Raw genomic sequence first — 26870 nt, 5'->3', positions numbered from 1 at the left:
TGAACCAGGCGTATAGCAGACATGGAACCAGCCTTGGGGAAAATTGAGGGGTCAGGGCCAGAACTGCGCTCCGACAGTGGCAGTGACCATTGCCTTGCAATGGGAGACCTAGGGTATGTGGGAGCCCAGAGGAGGCACCGACCCCAGCCTGGGGAACCAGTCAGCTTTCTGCCTGGTCCTGAGCCTCCCAGGGTTCCGGCATTTGGGAACAAGGAGGGGGCCCCAGAGGGCTTTGGAAGCTTGACTCAGGTTGTAGCCACAGTGCAGAGCACAGGAGAGATTCTCACTTCTCTGAGAAGCTGAGGCTGTGAGTAGAGGGTGCTGGAGACCACCTGGGGGAGGTCAGAGGAAACCAGGGCTTCACAAACTTGTTGAAAGAACAAAGGCTATTGCCCAGATGTGCAACCATCTGCCCCCCGTGGCAGCAGGAAGTATTGCACTATCTGAATAATTCTTGTGCCTTTGTTTATCGGAGTTTGGATTTGAAGCCAAGTCTGTCTAACTCCAGTGATTACACTTTCCACTCCATCCTGTAAGGTGACTGGAGAGACTAATCCCCTTTATGACAACCATGAGGTAGGGCCAAAATCCCTGCCGTGCCCACCTCTTAGGTCTGCAGAGAGAATCCCCTAAGAGGAGGAAGAGTGGTCCATGAAGGGTAGGGGTGGGCGCTAACGTCCTCATAGATGTTAGACATGATAGTGTTTGGCCGCAGGAGAGGCCCTTATGGGGTCGCAGGTACCCGGGGTTCCCGTCCCTCCCGGGACTCTTCTCTAGCAAATTGCAGCCAGGAGGACGCAACTAGCTTACGTTAGCCGCTGTGCCTCCCCGCAGGAACACTGGATCTCCCCGCAGAATGCCAGGCACATCAAGCCCATGCACCCCACGTCGGTCCACGGCGTGGAGGACATGATCCGCTTGGGGGACCTCAACGAAGCTGGCATCCTGCGCAACCTGCTCATTAGATACCGAGACCATCTCATCTACGTGAGTGCCGCCCCGCCTGCCAGCAGCCCCGCCCACTTTCAGTCCCTCTGACTTGCAGCCAGCCCTGCCCAGCCTCTGCAGCTGGCCACTGGGGACCAGGGACTCAGCCCACGCCCACAGCCGCTCGGGTCTGTGGCTCATCCTCTCTTTTGGGCTGTGGCTTGTGTGGTCTGTGATTGGAGAATGGGGAGGTTTTTTCCCAGAGGTTCATGTGCCCCTGTAGGGCTGAAACTGCCGGGAGGCCAGACCAGGGAGGGGACGGTGACAGGCTCAGTGCTTTGCCCAGAGATGGGGGATCTGCTGCTCTCCCTGGGTTTGCTGTGGGGTCAGGACCTGCCACGGGTCCTCAGAGTCAAGAGGGGATGGGCTGGAAGTCTGTGTCCTCTTGAAGGGGATGGAGGCTGGACATGCTCCTTGATCCCCCAAACCCTTGAAATTAGAACCAGTCATACACACCCCCCCACATTCCCCACCTTGAAACTCAAGAGGACAAATAAAGAGCATCTCACTCAGCCAGGAGTGAGCTGATCCCAAGAGGTGAGCTGAGAGACCATGAGAACAAGAAGGGCCCATCAAGATCATTTAGTCTAGAGATTCTCACACTTTCTGGCCTCAGGAATGCTTTATGTTCTTAAAAATTATTGAAGACCTCAAAGAGCTTTTGTTTATGTGGGTTGTATCTATTGATATTTAACATATTAGAAATTTAACTGAGACATCTAAAAGTAACCACAAAAAATCCATTACAGGATAATGTATTTTTATGAAAAATAACTATATTTGCCAACATAAAACAATTAGTAAGGAGAGGGGCATTGTTTTACATTTTTTTCAAATATTTTTAGTATCTGACTTAATAGAAGACAACCCCATTCCTGTATCTGCTTCACATCCAGACTGATGTGACATTGTGTTGGCTGAAGTGTATGAAGAAAATCTGGCCTCACAGATATGGAGGTGGAAAAGACAAGACCTTATGGACTTCCTGAAAGGGTCTCTGGGACCCTCAGGGGTCTTTGGACCACACTCTGAGAACTGCTGACCTAGTCCCATCTTACAGACAGGGAAACTTAGGCTCTATAAGGCTTAGCCAGGCCCGGAGCTGTGTGCCCAAGCAGCTCAGGGGTGAAGGAAGCTGTGGGTGTACAACAAGGAGAGAGCAGGAGGGAGCCCCCTGAGCCAGGTCCCCAGGCTGGGCATGCTCAGGGGAGGTGTGGGGTGATAAGTGCCTGAGAGGGGTGCGGAGCTGGTTCCGCAGAGTCTATAGGAGTGAGGTCTCGCTCCCAGGTCACCTCCTGGCCGCTGGCGGAGATGGCGTTCAGGAAGGGACACTTCATGAACAGAAGGCCTGAGGCAGGACCGTGCCGAGTGAGTGATTTGTCAGGACTGTGAAGGGGAGCCAGGGAGACAGAGCTGGGAGAGTCTGAGGGAACCCGAGGAAGCACAACAAGGAACTCTCGGGCCCTCAGAAGTCCTGGAATCGTGGTGCCTCAGCTGCTCGGGAGGCCCCCTGCCAGCCTCCCCACTCTGGGTCCTTCTGTAGCTTTGAGCTCCCAAGAAGAGGCTGTGCTTGGGCCCTTGACGTGCGTTGATTGCATTGGCACAGCAAGCAGCTTTCTCAGGGAGACCCTTAGTACCGACAAAGCCCCTCTCGCTCCTTTCCTCACCCGGGGGGCAGGGCACAATGGCACCTCCAGATGTGAGCAGTGTCACCTAGACAATGGCGGGGGGGAGCTAGGACTTGAGCCCAGGCCGGAGATATCCCATGGGACCCACTGGTGTCTGCACCCCAGTTCTTGGCGGTCCCCTCCTCCCTCCTCTCTCTGGACAGCAGGTGGACACAGGATGGTCCAGGGGCTCTCCATGGCCACCCACCCAGGCCTGGGTGGAGTCTGACACTTGGGTCTGGAGGTGAGTGGGAGCCTACCTACTTGCCTGCCCAGGGAGGCCACTGCAGAGCTGATGTCCTGACACAATCTCCTTTCGGGGGTGAGCTTCACAGGGGGGAGCTGAGTGAGGTGGGAGTTGTTTCCACCAGGGACCCCGCGGACAATGTCTAAGAATAATTCAGAGGCATGTAGTTGGTTATTTTGCGCGTAGTTTAGTGATTTTGCCGGCAAACTGGTTCTTTGGAAGTGAGGGAGTCGGTTGGTAGACTGAATCAAAGAACAAAGGCAAACACAGGATTCAAAAGGGAGAGAGGAGGAAAAAACTTCAGACAGTCCGAGATCAGTGAATCTTGTTTGTGAAGTTTTGAGGGTAGACTGGCAGCCGGCAGAGAAATCAGCCTGAACATTAGGCCTTACCTAGGTTGACTGTGGGATCAAAGAAAAGAATTCTAGAGTTTTGTGGATTCTCCAGAGAACACTGAGATGTGCACCGTTTGCCTCATTAGAAGTTTCACTAGTAGCCTTTCTGACTGATTTTTGGGTGAGGGTGGGAGGGCACGGGGGTGGAGCCCACACGAGGTGTCTGAGCTGTCTTTCTCCTTCAGAGACTCATGGCTGGAAGTCAAGTCGTGGCACCTGGAAGGTGCCCAGCTTGGATAGTCTGTGGGCCTGAGATGCTGGGTGTCTGTTGGTCTGGGGAGCCGTGCTCCGCAATTGTAGGGTTCAATAGTCAGCTCAAATGACTCTCTGACTCTATGATTCTGTGACTGGGTGCGTGAAGTAGGATTAGAGCAGGGCTTTGAAGAAGCAGCCAGGCCATTGTCCCACCCAGAAACCGTACCTGTCCCTAACCATGGCAACCCCTGGTCACTTCATGGCTTGGGTTACCCTGGGCACACCCCCACGCACCCAGGATTTCCTCAGATTACCACGGCCACTCACAGCCTTTGGCCCGGAGGACGCTCTGTCCCTGACTGTCTGCCCAGGGCTTGCCTGCTCCAGCTGGCCTGGCCCCAGGTGCGTGAGGGACAGCACCCCAGGGCCGTAAGTCAGCCCGAGGCACCCTACATGGAGCAGAGCCTTCAGAGGACACCTAGCAACCTCTCACTGGGTGGTCCCAGAGGCCAGGGGTCGTCCCTGGGTCTTGCGGGCAACAAGTGGCAGGGCTGATGCTAAACATGGGCTGGAGCCCTGGTCTGGGGGCTGAGGGGCCTGGATCCAGGTCTTGACAGGTTGCCTTTAGGGAGTCCCTATCCATTTCTGGTCTCAGCCGTCCCTTTGGCACAATGGGGTGGGTGCCTCTGTGACACTGGGAAGGTGTATGTGTCTAAGATGTATGTCTTGGTCTCCATGGTCTGCTAAGGGAGAGGCCCCAGGGCTAGCAGGCCCGGAGGCTTCCTGGAGGAGGTGGATTCCTACCATATCTCCTGGGGTGTGTCTCTGGCCCAAGAGAGGCTCCTTGATCGCCACCTGGGGACTTGGGGGCCCCTAGGGACCTGTGTGCTATGTCCTTGTCTTGGGAATAATCCTTATCTCTTCCCTACTCCAGCCCATGGGCCCACAGGGCAGGCTTTATTACTGGAGAAGAGGCCCGTGCTGGGTAGTAGGACATTAACGCTCTGCTGACAATGAACCCTTGGAGAGACAGAGCCAGAGGGCCTCAGGGAGCAGTGCCTAGAACCTCAGGGGACGGATGGGTGCTAAGGCCCAGAGAAAGGCAGGATGGGCCTGGGTCTCATTGTCAGCAGTGGCCAAGCCCCTCACTTCTCTTACCTCCCCCACTGCCAGCTCCGCAGTCTCACAGGTGAATTCCTGGGATTTGGGGGAGCCCAGGTGGGGAGGCGAGAGCTGGGGTTCTGGTGCCAGGGTCCCTCCTTCATCCCACTCCCTGCTTATCTGCTGTGCAACCTTGGCAAGCCCCGCCCCTTCTCAGAGGCTCAGTTCTCCCATCTGAGAAGGGGCGTCATGACTACATCTCACAGGGGCCTTCTGACAATACAGAGAGAGATGGCCTGGAAGCTGCAAGTCCTGCGCCCGACAGGGATCTTCCTGGCAGGTGGTGTGTCCTTGTTCTGCTGGGCCGGGTCCTCTCGCTGAAGGAAAAGGCTTCGTTTTTATTATTTAGTTTGAAATGGGTACATGTGCTACAGATTGGAAAATATTCCTTCTGCCACAGAGATGACCGCTGCTCCTCACTTCTTATCTATCCTCTAAGAGAAAGACTATATATATATGATATATATGATATTAAATTTTATATATATATGTAATTAAAATTTTTTTCTACACAAATGATACATTTCTCCTCACACCTGTGTGCTTTTTCCACTAGCCCCAGCCCGGGCCATCCTTCCTGTCAGCGTAGGCAGGCCCGCCGCAGTGTTGCTGACAGGCCTGTCCCCTCAGCTCCTTTTCTTGCTGTTTCCTGTGGACAGCAGTGAATTTCTTCTCCATCCATTAATTTAGTGACTCATTCGTTCACTTGCCAAACATTTGCTGAGCGTGTCTTACGCACCATGCACAGTATTGGGCCCCAGGTAGAGAGAGGAGTGAGGCTGGGGGGCAGAGGCCTTGAACCAGAATTATGGAGGAGTCGGGGGCCAAGCGAAGGGGACCATGGAGGTTGTGATGGGTCACACAGGAGGGCGCCTGGCTTCCTGCGGGAGGAGCGCTCATCTCCGTTTGGACCTGAAGGATGACCAGGCATTGGCTGGGTGAGGGGGCAGGGGATGGAGTTTGGTGCTTTTAACAGAAGGTTTAATATGGAGGGAGCCTCTGGCTGTGGGATGCAGATAACGAGGGCCAGGGCTCGGAGGTCTGTGGGCAGGGGAAGGATACTGACTTTGTCCTGAGGCCATGGGGAATCTCCTGAGGGTTTTCAGGAAGAGGATGACACAGTCAGATTTTCAGAGCTGACTCTGGTTCCCAGTGAAGGACAGATTGTAGGGGCCAGTGTGGAAGCTGGGAGCCCAGAGGGGAGGCGCCTGGCCGGGGAGGTGGCCGTGCCCACGGAGTGAAGTGCATTGTTATGAAGGAGAGGGAGGCCTCCCGGCGTTCCGCCCTGGTGAAGGTCCGCCCTGGTGAAGGTCCGTGGTGAAGGTCGGCAGTGAAGGTCGGCTGTGAAGGTCGGCCGTGAAGGATGGTGATGGTGCTGTTGGCCGAGCCGGGAGGCAGAGGAGGAGCAGGGTTGAGGGGAGAGTGAGCTCCCATCTGGACAGGCTGGTGGACATCAAGTGGGGGAGGAGGCTGAGGGGTCTAGCGCTCAGGAGGGCCCTCTGGGCTGTGGGCAGAGTAGACAGGGCCATGGGAGCTGTGAGGGGGAGAAGAGGGTCCAGGCCCAGCCCCTGGAAGGCTGCTTGTGGCATCTCAGCGTTCCCTTTGCCCTGTGCTTGGTCTGTCCTCAGGGCCACCTCGGTCTGGCTCTGACTCCCCCCGTCGATCGGTTCATGGGGTCTGAAATAGTGTCTCTGCCTCCTGCGTCTGTAGCTGCTATTCATTCTCCCCAGCTGCCAGGGTGACCTTTTCCCAGCAATCCTCCCAAGTGTCCTGTCCTTTTATGCCTCTGTGCTTGATCCCCACTGACGAGCCCTCCACTCCCCCGTCCCCCCCCCCCCACCGCCCCAATCTCAAGGAATCCCTGTGTTCAGTGCAAGCTGCCAGGGCCCCAGGCTCTCCCTCCCTGCCACCCAGCGTGTGGCTCTCAGCCTCCCACGTGCCTCAGGGAAGGGTTCTTGAATGACAGCACAGAGCCTAGCTGGCCCGAGGCCACATGAGGATCACGGGCCAGGTCGTTGAGCATCGCTTTGTTAGGGAAGTATTCAGAAGAAAGGAAGGGAGCATTTGTGGACAGCTGACTCTATACCAGACACCTGTCAATTTTGGTCTCTATGACAGCCCTGGGTGATGGGTGTTAACCATCTCCCTTTTACAGATGAGCAAACTGAAGCTTAGAGAAGCAAAGTGATCTGCCAAAGGGATGTTCCTTGTGGCTGTCTCTCCTACCTGGTTACCAGAGTCTAGCTGGTAGGAAGAGCCAGGGGGAGAGGAGAGTCCACTGGGGCCCAAAAGGACAATGTCTGGCAGGAGAGAAGCCTGGGTCTGGGGCGCTCAGCCCAGGGCAGCTTTGCATGGCCACACCTGCCCCCGGGATGGGCACTTGCCCTGGCATGCGGTGCTGGCAGCAGCGCCTTCCCTGCACGGCCACCTTGGGCTGAGGCTGCTAGGGCGTGACTGGGGCTCTGGTATGATGCACTGGGCCCTGGGTGGGAGGGGATGGGCAGGGCTGTCGCCTCCCCTGCACAGTCACGTCTTTCTTCAACCCCTCTGGGCCCAGATGTCAATAGATCCGTCACCATTTATAAGCTGGGCCTGAACTTTTTGAGTTGGAGTGGGGAGAGGTGGGGAGGGAAGGAGAAGTAACCCCTGAGGGCCTCCCTGTGTCCTGGTGGCAGGAGGGCCAGGCCTTGTGTCCCCTGTGTAGCAGGGCCCACAGCAGGAAATTTTGCACGTAGGTGCCCTAACAGAGGAGCCCGAGGAGAGAAAGCCCCCAGAAGGCTCTCTGAGGTGTGTCTGGCCTGTGTGTCCCCACTGCCTGGGATGGCTGGAGGCACTCTGTCCCCCACAGCACAGGGGCAGTGCTGCAGAGACTGGGGCCCACCCAGCCCCTTTAGCTCTTTATGGCTTCATTCCACTCCCCCCTCACCAACCCAACTCCTCCACTCTGGGAAGGTCCAGTTTGTGAATTTTGCTCTGAAGGTTTGGGATGCAGGGTTTGGAGGCAAAGGTGGGGGCCAGCATTTGAGAATTACCTGCAGTGTGCTATAAATTTTAAAGTCCACCATCTTCTTTCATAAAGTTATATTATGCCCATTTTACGGATAAAGAGAAGGAAATTGAGGCTTTGAGACCCGCCTTCCCTCCCTCCCCACTTCCTCCCTCCCCACTACCTCCCTCCTTTCATCAAATATCTCTGAGCACCTACTGTAAGCCCGACCCAATGCTAATCTCCCCAGCTCATAGGGAGGTAGGATTCTGACCCCAGATCCATGGGACTCCAAAGCCAGTGCTGTCCCTGAAAGCTTTCTAGAGTCAGAGCCTCCCACATGAGAAGGAATGAGCTCCCTGTTCCTTGTTGCCCACAGACCTACACGGGCTCCATCCTGGTGGCTGTGAACCCCTACCAGCTGCTCTCTATCTACTCGCCAGAACACATCCGCCAGTACACCAACAAGAAGATTGGGGAGATGCCCCCACATATCTTTGCCATTGCTGACAATTGCTACTTCAACATGAAGCGCAACAGCCGTGACCAGTGCTGCATCATCAGGTGGGCGGCCCAGGACCAGCATGGAGCCCCAGGCTTGGCCCCTAGAACTCCTGCTCTGTGCTCCCGCTAATGCCTCCTAATATAGAGAATCACCTCCCCTTGCCCAGGCCTTATGCCTCTATTAATGCCACCAAAGCGCATGTTAGCTGCTGAGACCAACCTTGTTTACTGCTGGCTCCTGTTAAATTATGGTCAGTTGCAACCTTAGGCTCCTGCTCTCTCTTGGGCAGAGAGTAAAACAACGAAGCATTGATCGAGCATCTAGGTCGTGCCATGCTGTGTGGCAGCATGGGTGGAGGAGTGTGTGTGTCTGAATAAGGGGAAAGAAGGTAACCTTTAGCTGTGGCAGGGCGCTGAGCTCCTTTCGCCTTGCCCAGACCTGGAAGGTCCGTAGTGTCAGCCCATTTTACAGATAGGGAGCTGGTTGGAGGGGGGGCCGTAGTTTAGGGCAGTAACAGGTCTTGCCTCTGCCTGGGGCTCCTCTGCAGTGGGGAGTCTGGGGCAGGGAAGACGGAGAGCACAAAGCTGATCCTGCAGTTCCTGGCGGCCATCAGCGGGCAGCACTCATGGATCGAGCAGCAGGTGCTGGAAGCCACCCCCATCCTGGAAGGTAGGGCCGGGCTCTCAGGGCGGGGCCGGGGGCCTGGGGGGCGACTGACACTGACCGTGACCCATGAACGTCTGCCCACCCTGCAGCATTTGGGAATGCCAAGACCATTCGCAACGACAACTCAAGCCGCTTCGGGAAGTACATCGACATCCACTTCAACAAGCGGGGCGCCATCGAGGGCGCCAGGATCGAGCAGTACCTGCTGGAGAAGTCACGTGTCTGTCGCCAGGTGGGCCCGAGCCCCTGGGCAGAGCTGCAGCTGCGCGGGAGCCCCAGCCTCAGGGGGGTGTGGGGTGCACACCGTCTGCATGGCCTTGGTTGTCCCTGTGTTGCAGTTCGCTTGCCTCAGTGCCTGAAATCCCAGCAGGAAACCCACCCACAGGGACTTTTTCATGAAAGGCACTTGTTAACATAGTAAACTGGTTACAGTCTGCTTGTCTGTCTGGTTCCGGATGGCCTCCTCCCGCCCTCCCATCCCCCAACACCTTGTGCTCCCACTTTTAGGCCCCCGATGAAAGGAATTACCACGTGTTCTACTGCATGCTGGAGGGCATGAGTGAGGAACAGAAGAGGAAGCTGGGCCTGGGCCAGGCCACAGACTATAACTACTTGGCCATGGTGAGGCCCAGGTGGGGCACCCGGGGAGGGGGACACCGTCCCAGTCCCTCCGCAGCTCCAGGCCTGGCGGGTAGGAACTTCTCTGTGGGCTTTCTTCCAACCTCTGACTGGCCCCAGCCCACCATAAGGCCTGTTCCCCACGTGGGCACACGCCTGCTTGTACACACATCTAGATGAATTATCACCACAGACACACACATTCCTAAATGTGTAGACGTCCCAGACCCAGGGACGCATAGACACACACACGCCCACGTGTACGCACACCCGGCCCTGTCTGCACACGTGTGAGGTGATACGTTATTCTTTGAGGACGTGGAGACTGGGACCTCTGCCAGGCCCCCAGGATTGTAGGGTACAGCCTGCTGTGGCTTCAGCCCTGGGGGCTTACTGGTTGCAGGGCCCTGTTGCCAGCCTCTTGTTGTCTGGACATAAAGGAAAAGTGGGCCTGAGGCCATCGCTGCCACTCAGCGCCAGTGGTGGGCCATGCACACAGCAGGCTGGACTGGGGGGAGCCCATGCCGGGTTGTCTGGACCTGAGGTGGGCCCGCCACGTGGACACAAGTGTGGGCCATGGCAGCTGAGGGATGTGGGACAACCAAGGGGGAGTGTGTGTATGTCTGTGTATTGTAGGTGTGGCAGGCCTTTCTGGACACTTCCGTTAGCTGGCTGGCACACTTGGATACACACACACACGTGCACACACGGGTCTCATAGGCACACACAATGGGGCAGACCCCAGGCGATGCCCTGCCTGTCTGTAGTTACCACCTCCCGCCTTCTACCCCAGGCTGCACCTTGTGAGGGGTTCAGGCTCCTGAGGGTGGATGTCCATGGGGGGAGAGGGGTCAGGTAAGGCCTTGGTGCTGTGACTTGCCAGGCGGGGTGACGGGGGCAGGCCTGGCATCAGTGACCCGGCTCCTCTCACTCATGGGAAGCAGGGCCATCCATGCTCCCCAGATGTGGGCAATGTATTGTTGAGAAGGCCAGCCAGGAGCTTTCTAGACTTCCTGGAGGAGTCATAGGTGAAGTCAGTGCTCAGAAACCCGGGCTGGCCTGGCCAGGCAGAGGGCCCTTCAGCCCAGGCACTGTGGGTACCTGTGGCCGCCCCGACACCCTTCTGCCCCCCACTCTCCCACCCGCTCCCGCCAGGGTAACTGCATAACCTGTGAGGGCCGCGAGGACAGCCAGGAGTATGCCAACATCCGCTCGGCCATGAAGGTGCTCATGTTCACAGACACGGAGGACTGGGAGATCTCAAAGCTCCTGGCCGCCATCCTGCACCTGGGCAACCTGAAGTATGAGGGTGAGTGACTCAACAGGCATCTTCAGAAAGGAAGGCAGGCTAGAAAAGGGAACACGTTCACTCATCTGACACTCCAGCCATGTGCCAGGCTGGGAGGAGGTCCTCTGAGACAGGCACCAGGTCCACTCTGCTCTTGCCCTGGTGTCCAGCATGGCCCCAGGACAGAGCAAGAGCTCTGGGAATGTTTGCTCAGTATGAATGAATGATCCCAGCTCTAAGGAGCTCACAGTCTAGTGAGTCTTGAAAGACTAAGAGACGTGGAGAAAGCACGCACCAGGCAGAAGGAAGAGCCTGTGCAAAGGTCCTGAGGCCTGAGAGAGCAGGGCACATTTGGCGAAGGGCAGATGGTATCAGGCACAGAGCTAGACAAGTTCTCCAAGCCTGTCTCAGGAGCCCCTGATTGCTCTGGGGGTCTGGAGTAAGGGTCATGGGAGAGGGGGCCGTGACTGCCAGTGTCCGCTACGTGGATGTCAGGCATGGAGCCAGTTGCTGGGCATACGTGCTCCCTACCCTCCTGGTGCCCGCGGCTCACGGTGACAACATTCGTCAAACTGATATTAACCCAGAAAAGCATTTAGTCATGGTGCTGATGCCCTCTGTGGGCAGGGCAGTCCCCCTGAGACTCGAGACAAGAGCCGCCTTGTCCTGCTAGACTGTCCCTTTCCCCCCACGCCCCCCCCCCCTTGCCTGACGCTGCGCCCTGGTGCTGCTGACAGACCGTACGTTTGAAAACCTGGATGCCTGCGAGGTCCTCTTCTCCCCATCCCTGGCCACAGCCGCGTCTCTGCTCGAGGTCAGTGAGAGCTTTCTGTCCCCTCTCCTGCTTCTCCCTCTCCCAGAGGAGCAGTTTTGACTTCAGGCTCAGGGAGCTGGGGCCCTCTGCTTGGAGAGTTCTAGAAGTTCGACGTCGAGAACCTGTTGTGTGCAGGATCTGTGTTGGGCACGGGTCCCAGAGGAGGAGTGGGGACCTAGCACGGCTGCCCCTGGGGAGGGTGTGGAGCATGGGGGACCTGAGAAGGTCAGTCGGTCTTGTAGTAAAGATTTACTAGACTCTGCCTCGAGTTGGAAAACTGGTATAAATAAAGCCAGAGTCAAAGCCGGTGCCGGAGGGACAGGGGACATGCTGGGGGGATGGGAGGGGGCTGTCGAGGAGAGAGCAGTTCCTTCTCAGCCGCCCTTGGGTGGGTTTGATGACTGGGGAGGATATGGCCGTGGAGGGCAGAGTCTGAGTCAGACCTGGTGGAAGGCGGGAGGGGTTCTAGGTGTGATGGAGGGTGGGGCAGGCTGGCGGGCGGCTGAGTGGGTGCCTGGATGTTGCCCCACTAGGTGAACCCCCCAAACCTGATGAGCTGCCTGACCAGCCGCACCCTCATCACCCGCGGGGAGACGGTGTCCACCCCGCTCAGCAGGGAGCAAGCGCTGGACGTGAGAGACGCCTTCGTCAAGGTGGAGTGGCTGCCGGCCCTCCCCGCCCCACGGGAGGCGGGGTTGTTCACGGACAGGAGCCGAGGAGTCCACAGAGCTGGAAGGACGTCTGGGCCCCGACCCCGGTCTGCCCCTGGGTCCGGCTCCAGCCACTGGCTCTCTCTGGGGCTTGGGCAAGAGTCTGCCTTCCCCGGAGCCTCATTCGTCTGTCCCACAAGGGGTGGGAGCTGTGCTCTTCAGCGGCCCCAACAGCTCTGGTGCCCTGAGGCCCTCCACACCTGGCCTGCTTCATGTTGAATCATAACCTTTGGTCACTCGGTCTGCTGTGCTATTCCCAGCCCAGGGGATACCCTCTCTGATCTCTCCAACGAGGACCGCCGAAGAGGGGCTGGGTCGGGTGGAGAAGCCCCCCAGTCCTGCCATTTTGTCATCCATTGAGCCCCTCCGCTGTGCCAGGCCCTGTGCTGGGCTCTGGGACCCTCGTGATAATCAGAGCTGGAGGGGAGACAGAGATGGTTGGGAGAGATGGGAGCCCAAACTGCGTGAGGTCAGGAGAAGTTTCTTGGTGGAGCTGACGTCCCCGCAGAGCTTTGAAGGACAGGCAGGAATTGTTCTGGCAGGAGAGGGGGAAGCTTGGGGGTTTCGTGCTGCAGGAAGGGGCTGGAGCGAGGCCACCGAGGCCCAGGAGCCTGGCCGGTCCTCCTGCGAGGCTGTGGCTGCACCCGTGGCTTACGTGGCTGCCTCTCCCCGCAGGGGATCTACGGGCGGCTCTTCGTGTGGATTGTGGACAAGATCAACGCGGCAATTTACAAACCTCCCTCCCAGGAAGTGAATAACTCTCGACGGTCCATCGGCCTCCTGGACATCTTTGGGTTCGAGAACTTTGCCGTGAACAGGTACCACGTGGGCTGTGTCCTGTGGGAATTTTCTTCTGCAACATGGACTTCAGTGTCAAATCTCTCCCTTTAAACTACATTTAGCTGGCCCCAAGCACACTCTGCCAGGCTGTTGGAAAATTTGACTCCAGACACCCTCTGGGGCCCTTTCCCCTTCTTCCCTGTCCCCTCCAGTCCCTCGGTCAGCTGAGGCCAGCTGGGGTGGTGGAGCGAAGGCTCTTACACCATCACAGACACTCTAGTCCCCGCTGACCATCAGTCCAGTGTCCAAGCTCCAAGGTGCCGCAAAGCAGGTGAGGCCGGGCCTGAGCCAAGCTTGAGATGGGGTGTTGGCCATAGCTGGTGTCCCACTCGGGGGCTGTGTGAGGGGCAGATCGATGGAGCAGGCCCAGGTGGACACTGGAGCTGGAAGCAGCCAGCCCTGCCCCACTTTTTAGCTGTGTGACCCCAGGCAAGTCACTTCAATTCCTGTAATGTTCAGATGTCTCAAAGCCCTCCACACCACCAAAACACTCACACTGAACACATGAAGTGTCTGTCACCTGGGAGAGCACTGAGTTGGTGGCGCAGAGATGTCACTGTCAAGGCCCTTCTTGCCCAATCTCGCGAGCCCGCTTCCCATGTCTGCTGACGCTTTGGATCTCTCTTTGAGGCCCCTCCCCAGCGCTTTGGCTCTTCCTCTCCCAGGTGCTCTGCCAGGGGTGTGGTGCCCATCCACCAGCCCTCTCTCAGGGCCTGGTCATGCAGGGAAGAGGGCTCCAGCCTTAACTCTCCTTCCGACTCACTGAGTGACCTTGGGCAAGTGCTGTGCCCTCTCTGGGCCTCCGTGTCCTCTTTGGTAATGGAGGGGGTTGGACTTGCAATGCTGGTTCACCTCAGAGATTGGAAGTCCCAGGGGCACACTGCACACCAAGCTGGGGCCGGCCCCCGAGCGGCAAGGCAGGGCCTGAACATCCCCCTGCCTCCCGCTGCCCCCTGTGCCCTGCACCCCTCCCTGCAGCTTCGAGCAGCTGTGCATCAACTTCGCCAATGAGCACCTGCAGCAGTTCTTCGTGCGGCACGTGTTCAAGCTGGAACAGGAGGAGTATGACCTGGAGAGCATCGACTGGCTGCACATCGAGTTCACAGACAACCAGGACGCCCTGGACATGATCGCTAACAAGCCCATGAACATCATTTCCCTCATCGATGAGGAGAGCAAGTTCCCCAAGGTGGGCCTGCAGCGGAGCGGGGCAGACACGTCCCCTCCACACTCTGAGCCTCCGCTTTCCTCATCTGTGGAATGGGACTCATGATACGCGCCTCTCAGAGCAGCTTTGGGGCCGGTTCAAATGCTCTCATCTGACATTTGGGAATTACCTACGGTCCAGTGGGTCCTGGACCAAACTATGAAGATCTAAGCATGCAGCTGGTGCAGAATAGGTGCTCCAGACACAGAATATGTCTTGGAGTGAGGGAGGGACTGCTCTCATGATTTTAATCATGGGAAATAGATTTTCTAAGCTGGAATGTACTTTCAAGGTTGTGTAATTCCAATTCACCCGCTTAACAGATGGGGAAATGGAGGCCCAGAGAGCTCCTGTGTGGGGAATAAATAAAGGGAGGGAAGCTGTTGGGAAAAACAGAAGAGGGGGTGAAAAGACAGGGGGCAGGAAAGGCAGTAGGGCCTGGTAGAGAGTGGGACGACGGGGAGGAGTGGGTGGGCCTGACAGCCGCCGCTTGGTTCCCACAGGGCACAGACACCACCATGTTGCATAAACTGAACTCCCAGCACAAGCTCAACTCGAACTACATTCCCCCCAAGAACAACCACGAGACCCAGTTCGGTATCAACCACTTTGCAGGCGTTGTTTACTATGAGAGTCAAGGTACAGGTGGGCCCTCCGGGGCTGGCTGTCTCTCTTTGCTTGTGTCCCCTCCCTTCCTTCCCCTTGTCCAGCCCAGGACAGAGACCAGGGCCCTGGAATACAAAGAGGGAAGGGATGTTAGGAAGCATTGGGCTCAGTGCTTCTTTTTTAGGGATTTTTAAAAAATTGTGGTCAAATATGTGTAATATGAAATTTACCATTTTAACAATTTTTAAGTCTACAGTTCAGTGGCCTTAAGTATATTCACAATATTGTACAGCCATGACCACTCTCCAGAGCCTCTTCATCACCCCAAATAGAAGCGCTGTACCCACTAAACAATGACTCTCCACCCTCCCCCCACCCGCTAGTGCCTGATAACCTCTATTGTCCTTTCTGTCTCTATGTATCTGACTATTCTAAGTACACCATATAAGTGGAAACATACACTATCTCACCTTTTGTGTCTGGCTTATTTCACTTAGCATAATGCCCTCAAGGTTCATCCCTGCAGCATGTGTCAGAATTTTCTTCCTTTTCATGACTGAATAATATTCCATTGTGTGTGTATGTGTGTGTGTGTGTGTGTGTATATACACCACACTTTATTTATCCATTCATCTGTCAGTGGACATTTGGGTTGTTTCCACCTTTTGGCTGTTGTGATAGTGCTGCCATGAACATGGGTGTATACCTATCTTTTTGAGTCCCTGCTTTCAATTCTTCGGGTGGGCTCAATGTTCTTTTGCACATATGGGGAAACTGAGTCTCAGAAGGGGCAGTTAATGTTTTTTTTAGATCACACGGCCTATTGGCTGCAAAGTCAGGCCTAGAACTAGCCCCGTTACTCACCAAAACTCTTTGAGCAGCAAGACCAAGTTTGGTCTTTGAAGGAGATGTATCTTCTTTTCTCCTGGGAGATACAATTGGGCTCATTTTAAAGCTAGAAGTGAGGAAGACGGTCAGAAAACGGTCAAGTTTTCCCCACTTGGAATTCCTACAGGGTCTGTCAAAAGCGGGCAGACTGCCCTTGCCAACCGCAGCCCTCACACCCTGGTGCAAAGGGCTGGCCTTGAATGGGCATCAGCTGTGGGATGTGTCTGCCCTCCCGCCTTCAGTCCCAAAGGGTCCCAGCCACAGCCAAAGCCAGTGAAATTCCAAACGAACAAGCAAAGAGCCACTGCTTTCATACTTCCTTGTTGAGTTGGTCCAGGAGGCAGAGAGCAAGCCATGCGGCAATTATGCAATCAGAAGGCTGCTCAGCCCTCATTAGGGTGTGAGATCCGCCCCACCTGTTAGAAAGAAGAAAGCCAATGTTAAGTTTGAAGGAGTGTTGGACAAACAAATAGATCTGTTGTTTGGCGTAAGAGAGGGTTTTTTTTTTTTCAGTGCAGTCCAACCAACGTTCACTGAGCATCTATTATGTCCTAGGCTTCATGACGTGGCTGAGGAGACGAAAATGAAAATTGAGCAAACTCTACTCAGTTATAAAATTATAGAATATTATTAGATCTGGAGGAAACATACGGCTCATCTACTTTTATGGATTTGGAAACTGAGGCCCCGAGAGGGAAATGACTTGCCTAAGGTCACTGATCAGTTTTGAGCTACTTTAAACAATTGTGTCAGCATTTTCTGTGTACAGAGCACTGTTTCAATTCAGTAAATTTTATTTATGACATGTGTGGTGCTAGGTGATCCAAAAAGAAGCTAGAGCTTATGGGTGCATCATGCTCGTTCAACAGATAAGGAAGCTGAGGCCCAGAAGGGGACCTCCCTAGGGTCCCGTAGTGAGCCTGTCATAGAGCTTTAATTAGGACCCTACAATTCCATCCCAACTTCAGAGCCCCCCTTCCAGTACTGAGTGCCACCTGCAGCTCACCCCTCCCCAGATGCCAGGTGGGCAGCTCCGCACTGGGTCTCTGTGCCATCTGCCAGCCAGGGCAGCCTGAGTCCCGGGGGAAAGGGTGCTGCTTCTCTGCAGGGTTCCTCCTCCTCGGGCATCCCCAGCCCTTGGGCTCCTCATCTTCATCCCCGCGCTAGCAAGGCCCCCCATTAACCAGTTCCTAAGTCCTCAGGCCCTGGTGATGGTAGCCTGCTTTGGAGTCTCTGGTGCAGGGGAGCCTCCCTGGGCTGGTGCCAGGGCTCCTGTGCTCAGGTCTTAACTGCCCGTGGCTTGCTGTGTGCAGTTAGACAATTTGCTTAGCTTCTCTGAACATCAATTTCTTCCCTTGTGAGAGTGGGGAAGATAGTCTCCACCTGTCCTGCATATACAGGGGGAGTTGTGAGCATTCCAGCTGTGAAGCCACTACCCAAACACAAGGTATTTTAAATGCATTCCTTTACTATTAGCTGGTACCAGATGAACTTGTATTCTCTCCCAGGGCACACACTTAACGAGGGCTTTTGACACCTTTGTCACTGAACTTGGGTCCTTGGACTTTTTAATCAATAGAAATTGGTAAGAAGCCAGACGAGAAATTCAGGCAAGCTTTACAAGGGGCTCGTGCTGCTTTAGCACGAGGGAGTGAGAACAAGAAACAGGTGCCTTTGCTCACTCCCTGAGTGGGGGCGGGCTGGTCCCTTAAATGAGGTGAGGGCGGTGGCGGATTGGTGGGCCTGGCTGGGGGGTGGGGCGGCTCACGTGGTCAGCTCACCCTCTTGGTGGTGCTGTGTGCTGGGGTCACGGGCAGTTCCCTGCTTTTGCTCCCAGCAGCTCAGGAATGGCAGTCGGTTTGTGGCCTTTTTGTATCTTATTGTTCACAATTGCTGGTACCGCACAGGCGTGTGGTTATTTTTAGTCCCTAAGTTTCTTTGTATTTTGTTGCTGGAGGAGACGTTTGTCCAGGTGCGAGCACTCCGGTAGAGGGTCCCAGGTCCCAGCCTATCTCCCCTTCGTCCAAAAGACGAACCCCTGGCATTTCAGGGGTTGCGGTGGTTGAGCTGGCAAGGTGCCCCGCTCCCTCCCGGGGCCTGAGACTTCCTGCCCTCCGCTTTGGCCAGGCCGGGAAGAGGTGAGCTGTGAGGCTGGGGAGACGAGTTCCAGTGCTGGCTCTGCCCCTCGCTTTCTCTGGGACCGTGGGCAAGCTACTGTCCTCTACAGGCCCCAGAGTCCCCAGCTGTAAAGTGGATGTGGTTGAACTAGGTGGCTTTTGAGGGTCTTCCTGGACCAGGCGTTGTGGCTTCGGGGAAGGGGGGAGTCTTGTCAGGGGGATGCTGCCGGAGCTGGCGAGGTGTGACCGCTCTTTGCCGCCGCCCAGGCTTCCTGGAGAAGAACCGGGACACCCTGCATGGAGACATCATCCAGCTGGTCCACTCCTCCAGGAACAAGTTCATCAAGCAGATCTTCCAGGCTGACGTCGCCATGGTAATGTCGGGGTGTGGTTTTCATTGGGCAGGAAGGGCCCCCAGAAGCCAGGCCGGTATCTAGATGCCCCCTTGTCTAGTGGCTTCAGCTGAGCTCCTCTGGCCATAGAACAGGGGTGGTGCTTTGCTGTGGTTCCGGGAGGGGCTGGAGGGCCTCCAAGGTCCTCCTATCGGGTCCTCTTGTACTAATGAGGTAGAGTGGGTGGGGTGCAAGGCCCAGAGAAGGATCACGTGGGGTGCTGCGGAGCAGAGCTTGGTCAGGACTCGGTTTTCCATGGGGGGGCCCCTCCCCCGCCCCGACCTCCAGCAGCTAACAGGGAGCACGGGCAAAGAGGGGACGTCCAGCCTCGAGGACGCGGACGGGTGTGGGTGTTCAGAGAAATGGGCCCAAACGGCATATTAGCACCAGCCCTGGACCCCAAACTGGGGGTTGGGGGGAGAATTTCCCACCCTCTACATTTCTTTGGCCCTAGCGTGTTAGCCTGGACTCTGTAGCGGTGGGCTCAAGCCACATTCAAATCCCAACTCCACCACCTTCTCAATGGGTGGACTTGTTTCTTGCAGGATTTATATGCCTTTTTATCTCATATTTTCCTCCTGTCCCATGGCTTCCTGGAGAGTGCATGGAGGGGCTCAAGGGGGGGGGGGCAGAGCCGCTGCCCCCTCAGTGCCTGTCCTGCTGCCTGTGTTGCCCCCAGCCTCCCAGAAGCCCAGACCACTGCCCTGAGGGTTGTCCTCTCTCCCTGGTGGATTTTGCTCCCTGTTTTCTGACCCGCCACGTTCTCCTTGCCCCCCACCCCATCTCGCCGTGCACTGTGGTTCCTGTTGTAGTTTCTCTGTGGTTATTCATCGGGCACTCTCCGCCAGTCAGCGGCTTCTGCGAAGGTAATAGACCCCAGCCCGGGGCCGGAGGATGGCGGGAGAGGTCTCAGCAGCCCTTGGGGCTGGGCTGTGTCCTCAGCCCCTGAGGCACTGAGGCTTGGGGAAAGGGCCCTTTTTTCTTTATTGTTTTGGAGTGTGCGTTTTTGTGGAGTGGTTTGTGGAGTGCTTTGATTTTTGTTTTCTGAGTTGTGTGGACTTCAGGCATCTCAGTTTCTTAAAGGAGGAAACTGAGCCCTAGATAAAGAGGTGAGACCTGCCCAGTGTATCGGGGCAGGGCTGGGACTCGAACCCTTCTCTCCCAAGTTCTCTGCCTCCACGGAGTCTCTTGGAGGCATCAAGGCCTGCTCCTTCCATCAGGCCCTACTAAGGGTTTCTACGTCCATGACTCAGTCAGATCCTCTGATTAACCTTGTAGATCAGGAGAGACAGGTGGTAGTATTTTCTGAATTTTGCAGATGGGGGACTGAAGCTCAGAGATAGAGTGTGGTTCACTCCCAGTCACAGCATCTGGGGGAGCTGGGACTAGAAGCCACTCCCTGCCCCCTGAGCTCCTTAGGCCCTGGAACACCGTCCCTGGTGTGTCCTGACCACCAGCTGCAGGTCGTGCGTGGCTCCCAAGGCTCTTTGGGCCCCAAAGATGCTGGGTACCCATAGCAGCAGCATAGCTCTGGCGTCCCTTCGCCTCCCTTTTCTCTTCTCAGCCCTCAGTTTCCTCTCTGCCTGATGCTGACATCCTCTCACACTCGCTCTTGACGCTGGGTCCCCTTCCTTCCTGCATGTCTGGCATCCCCCTGCTGCCTGGTGCCTGCAGAGTTCTGGCACAAATCACAAACCCACTGGTAGTGCAGGGCCCCCAGCACATCAAGAGCAGGGAGGTCGTCTGGAAGGAGGCCTCTGTCCTCTGCCCACAGTCGGCTCCAGGCCAACACTGGCCCAGCCGGTTGATGGGATGAGCGTAGGGCCACCACCAGAGAGGGGCCCAGGCGCCTGGAGCTCCAGCACCGGCAGTCCCCAGCGTGAAGCCCACAAACTGCCGGTCGCAGTGTTGGTGACACAGGTGTGGCTCTGGACTCTCCCCCACTCTCTCCTGTCCTTCTGTAGACGCCAGCCCAGCTCCTACCAGGCCTACCCACTCGTCCTGGTCTTGGACAGTCCCGGAAGACACTGAACCCATCTTTTCCTCCTACTTCTCTTTCCCAAGCCCGTGGAGGCATGTGAGGACCTCTCCATGAAGTTTCCTGTTCTAAGCCCCCTTCCCTGAACTCTGGGAATAGAACCCACTTGCTGAGGAACCGTGGAGAGGTCCAAGTGTGAGACTGTGGGGTGTCCAGAAGTGGCCCGCTCCCGAGGGAGTTTTTGGAGCACAGAATGAGAACGTGGCAGTGACAGATTTGATACCAATTACATCTACTCTTCTGGCCCACTTAGGCATCCCCGTGAGTAATTACTGTTGCCCCTACCTTACAGGTAAAGTAATGGGGGCCCAGAGAGGCCAAGGTCTTTGCTAGAAGTCACACAGCTGGTGACACACAGGGATTGGTTCCAGGTCTGTCTCAGGGAGGTGCAGGGACTTGGCCAAGGTCACGTACAAGTGAGGGCCACAGTGAGGCTTTCTTGTCCCTGCTCCTTTTCACCGTACTGTGCTATCTGCAAGCTTTGCCTCAAGGAAAGAAAAAATACTTTGTAACTGTTAGAAACATGATAGCTCTGTTAAAGGAACGAGCAAATGGGCTTGGTGAAGTGTGGATGCTGAGTCAGTTTGTTGGATGACAGCGTACCAGCCGCAGCGTTCTCCTTAGGGTGAGGGCCCACGTCCTTCTGGTGATCTGACCTGTGTCCTGCTCAGGTCCCCAGCCCATGAATTTCTACCCTTTTGACTCTTGTGTCTGCCTCCTCAGGGCGCCCCGGGCAGCCCCACCCCAATCGTTGCCACTGGAGGGAGCAGCAGAGCGGGGCGGCTCTTCCAGGGCGTGAACACCACCCCACCCCCAACCCCAGGCACATGACCCAGGCGCCCTGAGTCCACAGGACGCTGGTTCACTCCTTATGCAGGTAGCTCCTCCTGACAGTGACTTCCCAGCCCCGATCACATCATGCTCGGGTGCCTGTGCCTCACATCCCCTCCGAGGCATCATTTAACGCTGACCTTTGGACTTCTCACTTCTGCCTTTACCCCGTCCCTAGTTATCTGCAGATTATCCCAGAAAACAACAAATGTCGGAAAAGACGACCTTTCCCCTCAATGAAATAAAACCAAATCAGAAACCAGGTGGCCAGGGAAGTGAGAGCAGATCCTGGGATCATAGGCGCCATTCACTCATTCCTTCCTTCCATCACAAATACCTACTGAATGCCTGTTATATGTCAGACATCGTCATATGTGCTGGGGACACAGTAGTGAACAAAACAGAAAGAAACCTCTGTCCTCGTGGGGCTTGTGCTCTAGCAGAAGGAGGAAATAGTTAATAAGCAAATAAATAAGTGTATTACATAATTTTAGATGGTGACTTATGAGACGGGGAAAAATGAAGGCGGGAAGGGTGCTGGTGGGGGGGCTGTGCAGTTTTGAATAGGGGATCAGGAGAGGGCTTACTGAGAGGTGTTGGTGAGGAAGTGAAGAAGCCAGCCACGTGCTTTCTGGAGGAAAAGCATCGCGGGGAGAGGGAACAGCAACTGCAAAACCCTAAGGCGCTTTTTAAGCCCCAACCTGCCCTGGGAAGAGCATGGAGGCAGGGGTGGCTGGAAGGGAGGGAATAAAGTGGTGGAGAGGCTGGAGGTAACTGGGACCAGGTCCTGTGGGGTGGCATTCATGCTGAGTGAACTGGGGAGCCACTGAGGATTTTGAGCTGGTTGGGGGAGGGGAGACATGACTGGATTTGTGTTTTAACAGCCTCACTCACTATCACTGTGCCGATAGTGGAGTGGAGGGCGGTGTGGAGAGTGGGCAACAGAAACAGGGAGACCGGTTTGGAGGTTATTGCAATAGCGAGAGGGCCATGCAGGCAGCTTGGACCGGGCTGACAGTGGAGGAAGTGGTAAGAAGGGGTCAGATTCTGGGTCCATTGTGGAGGTAGAGCCAATAAGATTTGCTGACATATTGGATATGAGAGAAGGAGGAGCTGGGAATGGTTCCCAGATCTGTGGCTTGAGCAGTGGGACAACTTCTCGGAGTTCAGCACCACTTCAGTTCAGCAAAGTGTTGTTGATTGTTGTTGTGCTGGGCCCTGGGGCACAGCAGTAAACTAGGCAGACCCGCCTGTTCTCACGGGGCTCACAGCTCAGCAGGGAAGACAGACAGAAAGTGGTTCCATAGTGCTGATCGAAACCGAAGAAGGGTGTGTCCTATGTGTGTGTGTGTTGCTTGTGTGTATTGTGCATGCTGTGTGTGCGGGTGTGCTCTGTGTATTTCTGTGTATGTGGTGTGTGTATGTGTTTTGTGTGTGTGTCTGGTGTGTGTGTGCCGTGTGTATTTGTGGGTGGCGTGTGTGTCTGTGTGTACATTTGTGTGTTATGTGTCTGTGTCTATGTATGTGTGCTGTGTGTGTCTGTGTGTGTGCTGTGTGTGCACACACGTGCTCCTGGCAAGGCCTCTAATGCAGGCTGTGTACAGCCCACCCTGGACAGCTTCCCCCCCAACTGGGGGTCACCCGGTGCTACTGCCGGATCAGGTTCTGGGGCAGACTTGGGGGCTGAAGACCTGACATTCACCCTACCCCAGTGCAGATACTCCTCAGCTTCTCTTGGCAAAATCCTAGAATATGTTCCAGATAATACTAAAACAGAAAACATGGCAAATTTCAGAAGAGCAAGCATTTGCTGTTTCTTGGCAAGTTTCATTTCATTCCGGGGGCGTGTGGTCTAACTTTAGAAGGGGTTAAATGCCTCTCCCTTCCCCCCCACATATGTCGCACATTGACATCTGCATCCTTGGCTTTTGGTGCTACAGGATATCACATAAAATGATGACTCATTTAAAATATAAAATCTTACAATAATAATCAAATTCACTAATTAAAAAATCCTCACCCCGAAGAAATTGCCAGGAAAACAATAACATCAAAATGCTTTGGAATCGAATGTTGTTTCTATGTCCAATTTCTTGGTCTGAGAGGTTCTGCTTCCTGTTTGCTTGTTGCCCAGGTCCTCCCCCAGGACCCCAACTCATTTCCTAGTCTTCTGAGAGGGGGACCCCAACAGGGCAGGGAGGTGCAGGGGGTCGCTGGCCGGCTCACCCAGATGGTGGCTGGCGGAGCACGGGGCCCCTGGGCCTTGGTGCTGGACGGCGGCCAGAGGCCAGCTGTGGGCCTTCTTAGGAGGCTTATCTGGGTCTGCCCCGCCCCCCTGCTGCTGACCTGCTAATCCCACAGGGAGGGCAGAGGGTGTAGGCAGCACCGCCGCCCTCGCGGGCTGCTGTTTACTGAGACACTCTCACAGCCTGGTCAGCCAGATAGGTGGCACTATTGCCATTCAGGAGACTGAGGCTCAGTGTTGCTTAGTGACCTGCCTAAAATCACGGGACTCGGAGGTGGTGAGCCAGGGTTTGAATTTAGGTCTGTCTAACCCGTCTCTAGAGATGACCCCATCGTCCTGAGGCGACCAAGTCTGGCCACTCATTTATACTGGGAAGGGAGGGTGGAGACTCAGAGAGGGGCTGCGTCTCGCCCAGAGTCATCCAGCACACCAGGGCGTGTGCCACGCTCCCGGGCCCAGGATCAGGGAGGCTTTCCAGAACGGGGTGCGTCTGGGACCCAAGCTCCAGCGCAGACCAGGCGGGTCACAGGAAAACCCATGTGCCTGGCCAGCCTGCTTCCTTGGGCGGCTCTCCCTCAGGCCCTTGACCAGCTGACCTCTCCTCTCCTGCTTCCCTTCCGGAGGGCTGGAGGGGTACGGGTCAGCCCCTCCCATCGCTGTGGTCCATCCCCCCAGGGCGCCGAGACCAGGAAGCGCTCGCCCACGCTCAGCAGCCAGTTCAAGCGGTCCCTGGAGCTGCTGATGCGCACGCTGGGTGCCTGCCAGCCCTTCTTCGTGCGCTGCATCAAGCCCAACGAGTTCAAGAAGCCCATGGTGAGCAGCCCTGGCCTGGGAGGGGGCAAGGGGGAGGCAGAGAGGACCAGCCTGGGGGGTGGGAGGGGCTGGGCCATGTGAGACTTTGTGCTTTGTGGGGAACGGCAGGGCCCCTGAGGGGCTTAAAGAGCAAAGTTCCTATTTACTGGAGGCAGCAGGTGCCCTGGAGAGAGCCTGGACTCTGTAGTCGTGGGCTCGAGCCAGATTCAAATCCCAACTCCACCACCTTCTCACTGGGTGACTGTAGACACGTCACTTCATTCACTTGTGCCTCAGTTTCCTCACAGATGGAAATGGGACTGATCGTACCCACCTCCTGGGGGTATTCCATGCAATAATGCATGCAAACTGCCTGGCGCCTAGGAAGGCACTCAGTAAATGGCAGCTGTGTTTCTTGCTGCGGCCCTGACTTTGAAAGCCTTCTCTCCTTTGGTCCAGCCGATGACCACCTCCTCCTGGAAGCCTTCCTGGATTCCTTTGACTGGTTGGGAACATTTTCGTTTTTGGCTTTTCTGAATAACATCTGTTGAGCCCTTTCTGTGTGTCCGGAGCAGAATGGGTTGTCTCTCCAGAGCCTCATTTAACCTTCCCAACAGCCCAGGAGGGAGGGCCGTTTATGGCCCCATGTTCGAGATGTGGAAGCAGAGGCTCAGGGAGGTTGAGGGGCTTGAGGCTGCAGATCCAGGAGCCTGGGCCGCCCCTCCCTGGGAGCCTCTCCTTCCCCAGCTCTGGGAGGTGTTGTTTACCACAAACCTCTTCCCAGAGATAGGAGGGGGGAGGCCCAGGGGAAGCTGGGGCCTGAGGGTCTGGGGAGGGACGGAAGGCGGGAGGCCAGTACTGGGCCAGGGAAAGTGCCTGTAGGGAGAGGAAACAGGTGGCGGCAGCCAGCCTTCCGCATGCTAACTCTGTCCCCTGTCCCCTGCCTGGAAACGTTCCCCAGAGTGGGCTGGCCAGTCCCCCTGGGGATCAGGACGGGGTCTTCAGGGGCGTGAGAGTCACAGAGGGCTCCAGCGGGCTCCCCTCTAAGGCAGGAGGTCCAGGGGACCGAGGCCAGGGCCCTGTGGTTGGGCACCATCTCTCTTGCTCTCAGATGCCTCTGGAACCTTCTTTGGGCTGACCTCAGCATCTGTGGCCTGGCCCTTGGCTGCAGGACCTCCTCCCTGGGCCTCCTGCCTCCTGTCCCCCACTCCTGTCCTCCTCCCCATTGCAGTGAGGAGAGACATGGTTCTCAAACACAGATCTGACCCGGTCACCTTCTGCTTCCCTAGCCTGGCCTCTCAGATCCTTCACAGCCCATCCAACAACCCCGCTGCTATCACAAAAATGACTTTGCCAATTAGAAAAATGTATCTCTTCCTTAAGGAAGGTACTTCGCTGTCAGCAGCCAGAAAGCTGTCTGAAAAGCTATCAATCTAAGATGGCTATAATATGAAGGGCGACCCCTGGGGTTGTACAAGGCACCCACCACCTGCACAGCCATAATCCTGGCATAGATTAGCCTCCTCAGTCCCCATAAAATCCCCCAACACGTCCTGTGCTTTCAGGCTCGCTCACCTTTGCCTGAGCTAGCACCCTCTCTCCTGTCAGGGTCAGAGCAAAGGTCCTCCACGAAGCCCCCTTGAGATGGCCCAAGGGGAATTAAGCTGTCTGTCCCCTGTGCCCTCAAAGCACTCAGCTCACCCCGCGTGAGGGCCCCATTCCGTGCTGCTCCGTGGGGTTTGGACTGCAGAGCCGCGTGTGGTCCCGCCTTTGCTCCTCATCTGCTGTGTGACCTTGGCCTCTCGGGGCCTTTGTCTGGGGCCAGGAAGATACAGAGCAGGGCTGGCCTCCCACGGGGGCCTCCAGCCCCGACGCCCTTGGCTCCTTGCTCGGCAGCTCTTCGACCGGCACCTGTGTGTGCGCCAGCTGCGGTACTCGGGCATGATGGAGACCATCCGAATCCGCCGAGCCGGCTATCCCATCCGCTACAGCTTCGTGGAGTTCGTGGAGCGGTACCGAGTCCTGCTGCCCGGCGTGAAGCCGGCCTACAAGCAGGTACGGAGCTGGGGGCATAGGCAGGCGGGCGGGCGGGTCCCAGCCCTGGGCTGGGCGAAGGTCCCGCTGTTCTCCTTGGAACAGTGTGCTGGGCGTGACATCACCTCGGCCACCTCAGGTATGGCTGGGAAAATTGGGGTCAGGCAGTGGAGTGCATCTGAGAGCTTCCATCGCCATGCTCGGCTGGTGTGGACTTCACACGTGTGGTGAGTGGGCCCTGGCTCTTAGCTGGAGGCAAGGGTTTTATAATCACCGGGCCGAGCTAAGGAGAAAAGCGAGTGTCAGAGACGGCAGGGCCCGGCTGCGACCACACAGAGTTAGGGCCAGAGCTGCAGCAAGAGCCCTGCCTCCCAGCCTTGGGAGGGACACCAGGTGGCCTTTCCACGGGTGGGGCCACCCATTCTCTTCTGTACCCCACAGGATGACCTTCAGGGGACATGTCAGCGCATGGCTGAGGCTGTGCTGGGCACCCACGATGACTGGCAGATTGGCAAAACCAAGATTTTTCTGAAAGTGAGCACGGCCTCTGAGTCCGGCTGCCTTGACGGGGCTGTGGGCTCCCCGTCACGGTGGGAACAGGCCCTAGGGGTGTGCTATAGAGGAGTTGCAGCACCGAATGG

The 26870-nt window shown here is 56.3% G+C and overlaps 1 protein-coding gene across 4 annotated transcripts in view; it reads left to right on the top strand.

The window, feature by feature from the left end:
• The window catches only part of MYO7A (myosin VIIA), a gene marked incomplete at both ends in the record, with an annotated part of 86343 nt that overhangs the window by 3240 nt on the left and 56233 nt on the right, over positions 1-26870 (top strand). For 3 of the 4 annotated variants that reach the window (XM_082844537.1, XM_082844536.1, XM_082844535.1), the window contains 15 exons: positions 835-987; positions 8018-8202; positions 8691-8812; positions 8899-9041; positions 9317-9430; positions 10583-10736; positions 11453-11529; positions 12063-12182; positions 12915-13057; positions 14058-14268; positions 14790-14925; positions 18165-18271; positions 24079-24216; positions 26092-26250; positions 26671-26763. In XM_082844537.1, coding sequence (XP_082700663.1) covers positions 835-987; positions 8018-8202; positions 8691-8812; positions 8899-9041; positions 9317-9430; positions 10583-10736; positions 11453-11529; positions 12063-12182; positions 12915-13057; positions 14058-14268; positions 14790-14925; positions 18165-18271; positions 24079-24216; positions 26092-26250; positions 26671-26763 — 2055 coding nt within the window. Of the gene's footprint in view, positions 1-834; positions 988-7999; positions 8203-8690; positions 8813-8898; positions 9042-9316; positions 9431-10582; positions 10737-11452; positions 11530-12062; positions 12183-12914; positions 13058-14057; positions 14269-14789; positions 14926-18164; positions 18272-24078; positions 24217-26091; positions 26251-26670; positions 26764-26870 lie in introns of all 4 variants that reach the window. The other variant, XM_082844534.1, reaches the window with a different exon arrangement.

The sequence above is a fragment of the Leucopleurus acutus genome (genome assembly GCF_964270905.1).
Source record: "Leucopleurus acutus genome assembly, chromosome: 8".
Classification (NCBI taxonomy): Eukaryota; Metazoa; Chordata; class Mammalia; order Artiodactyla; family Delphinidae; genus Leucopleurus; species Leucopleurus acutus.
Note: the sequence above shows the minus strand (reverse complement) of the source record. Positions and strands in the feature narration are given on the sequence as shown.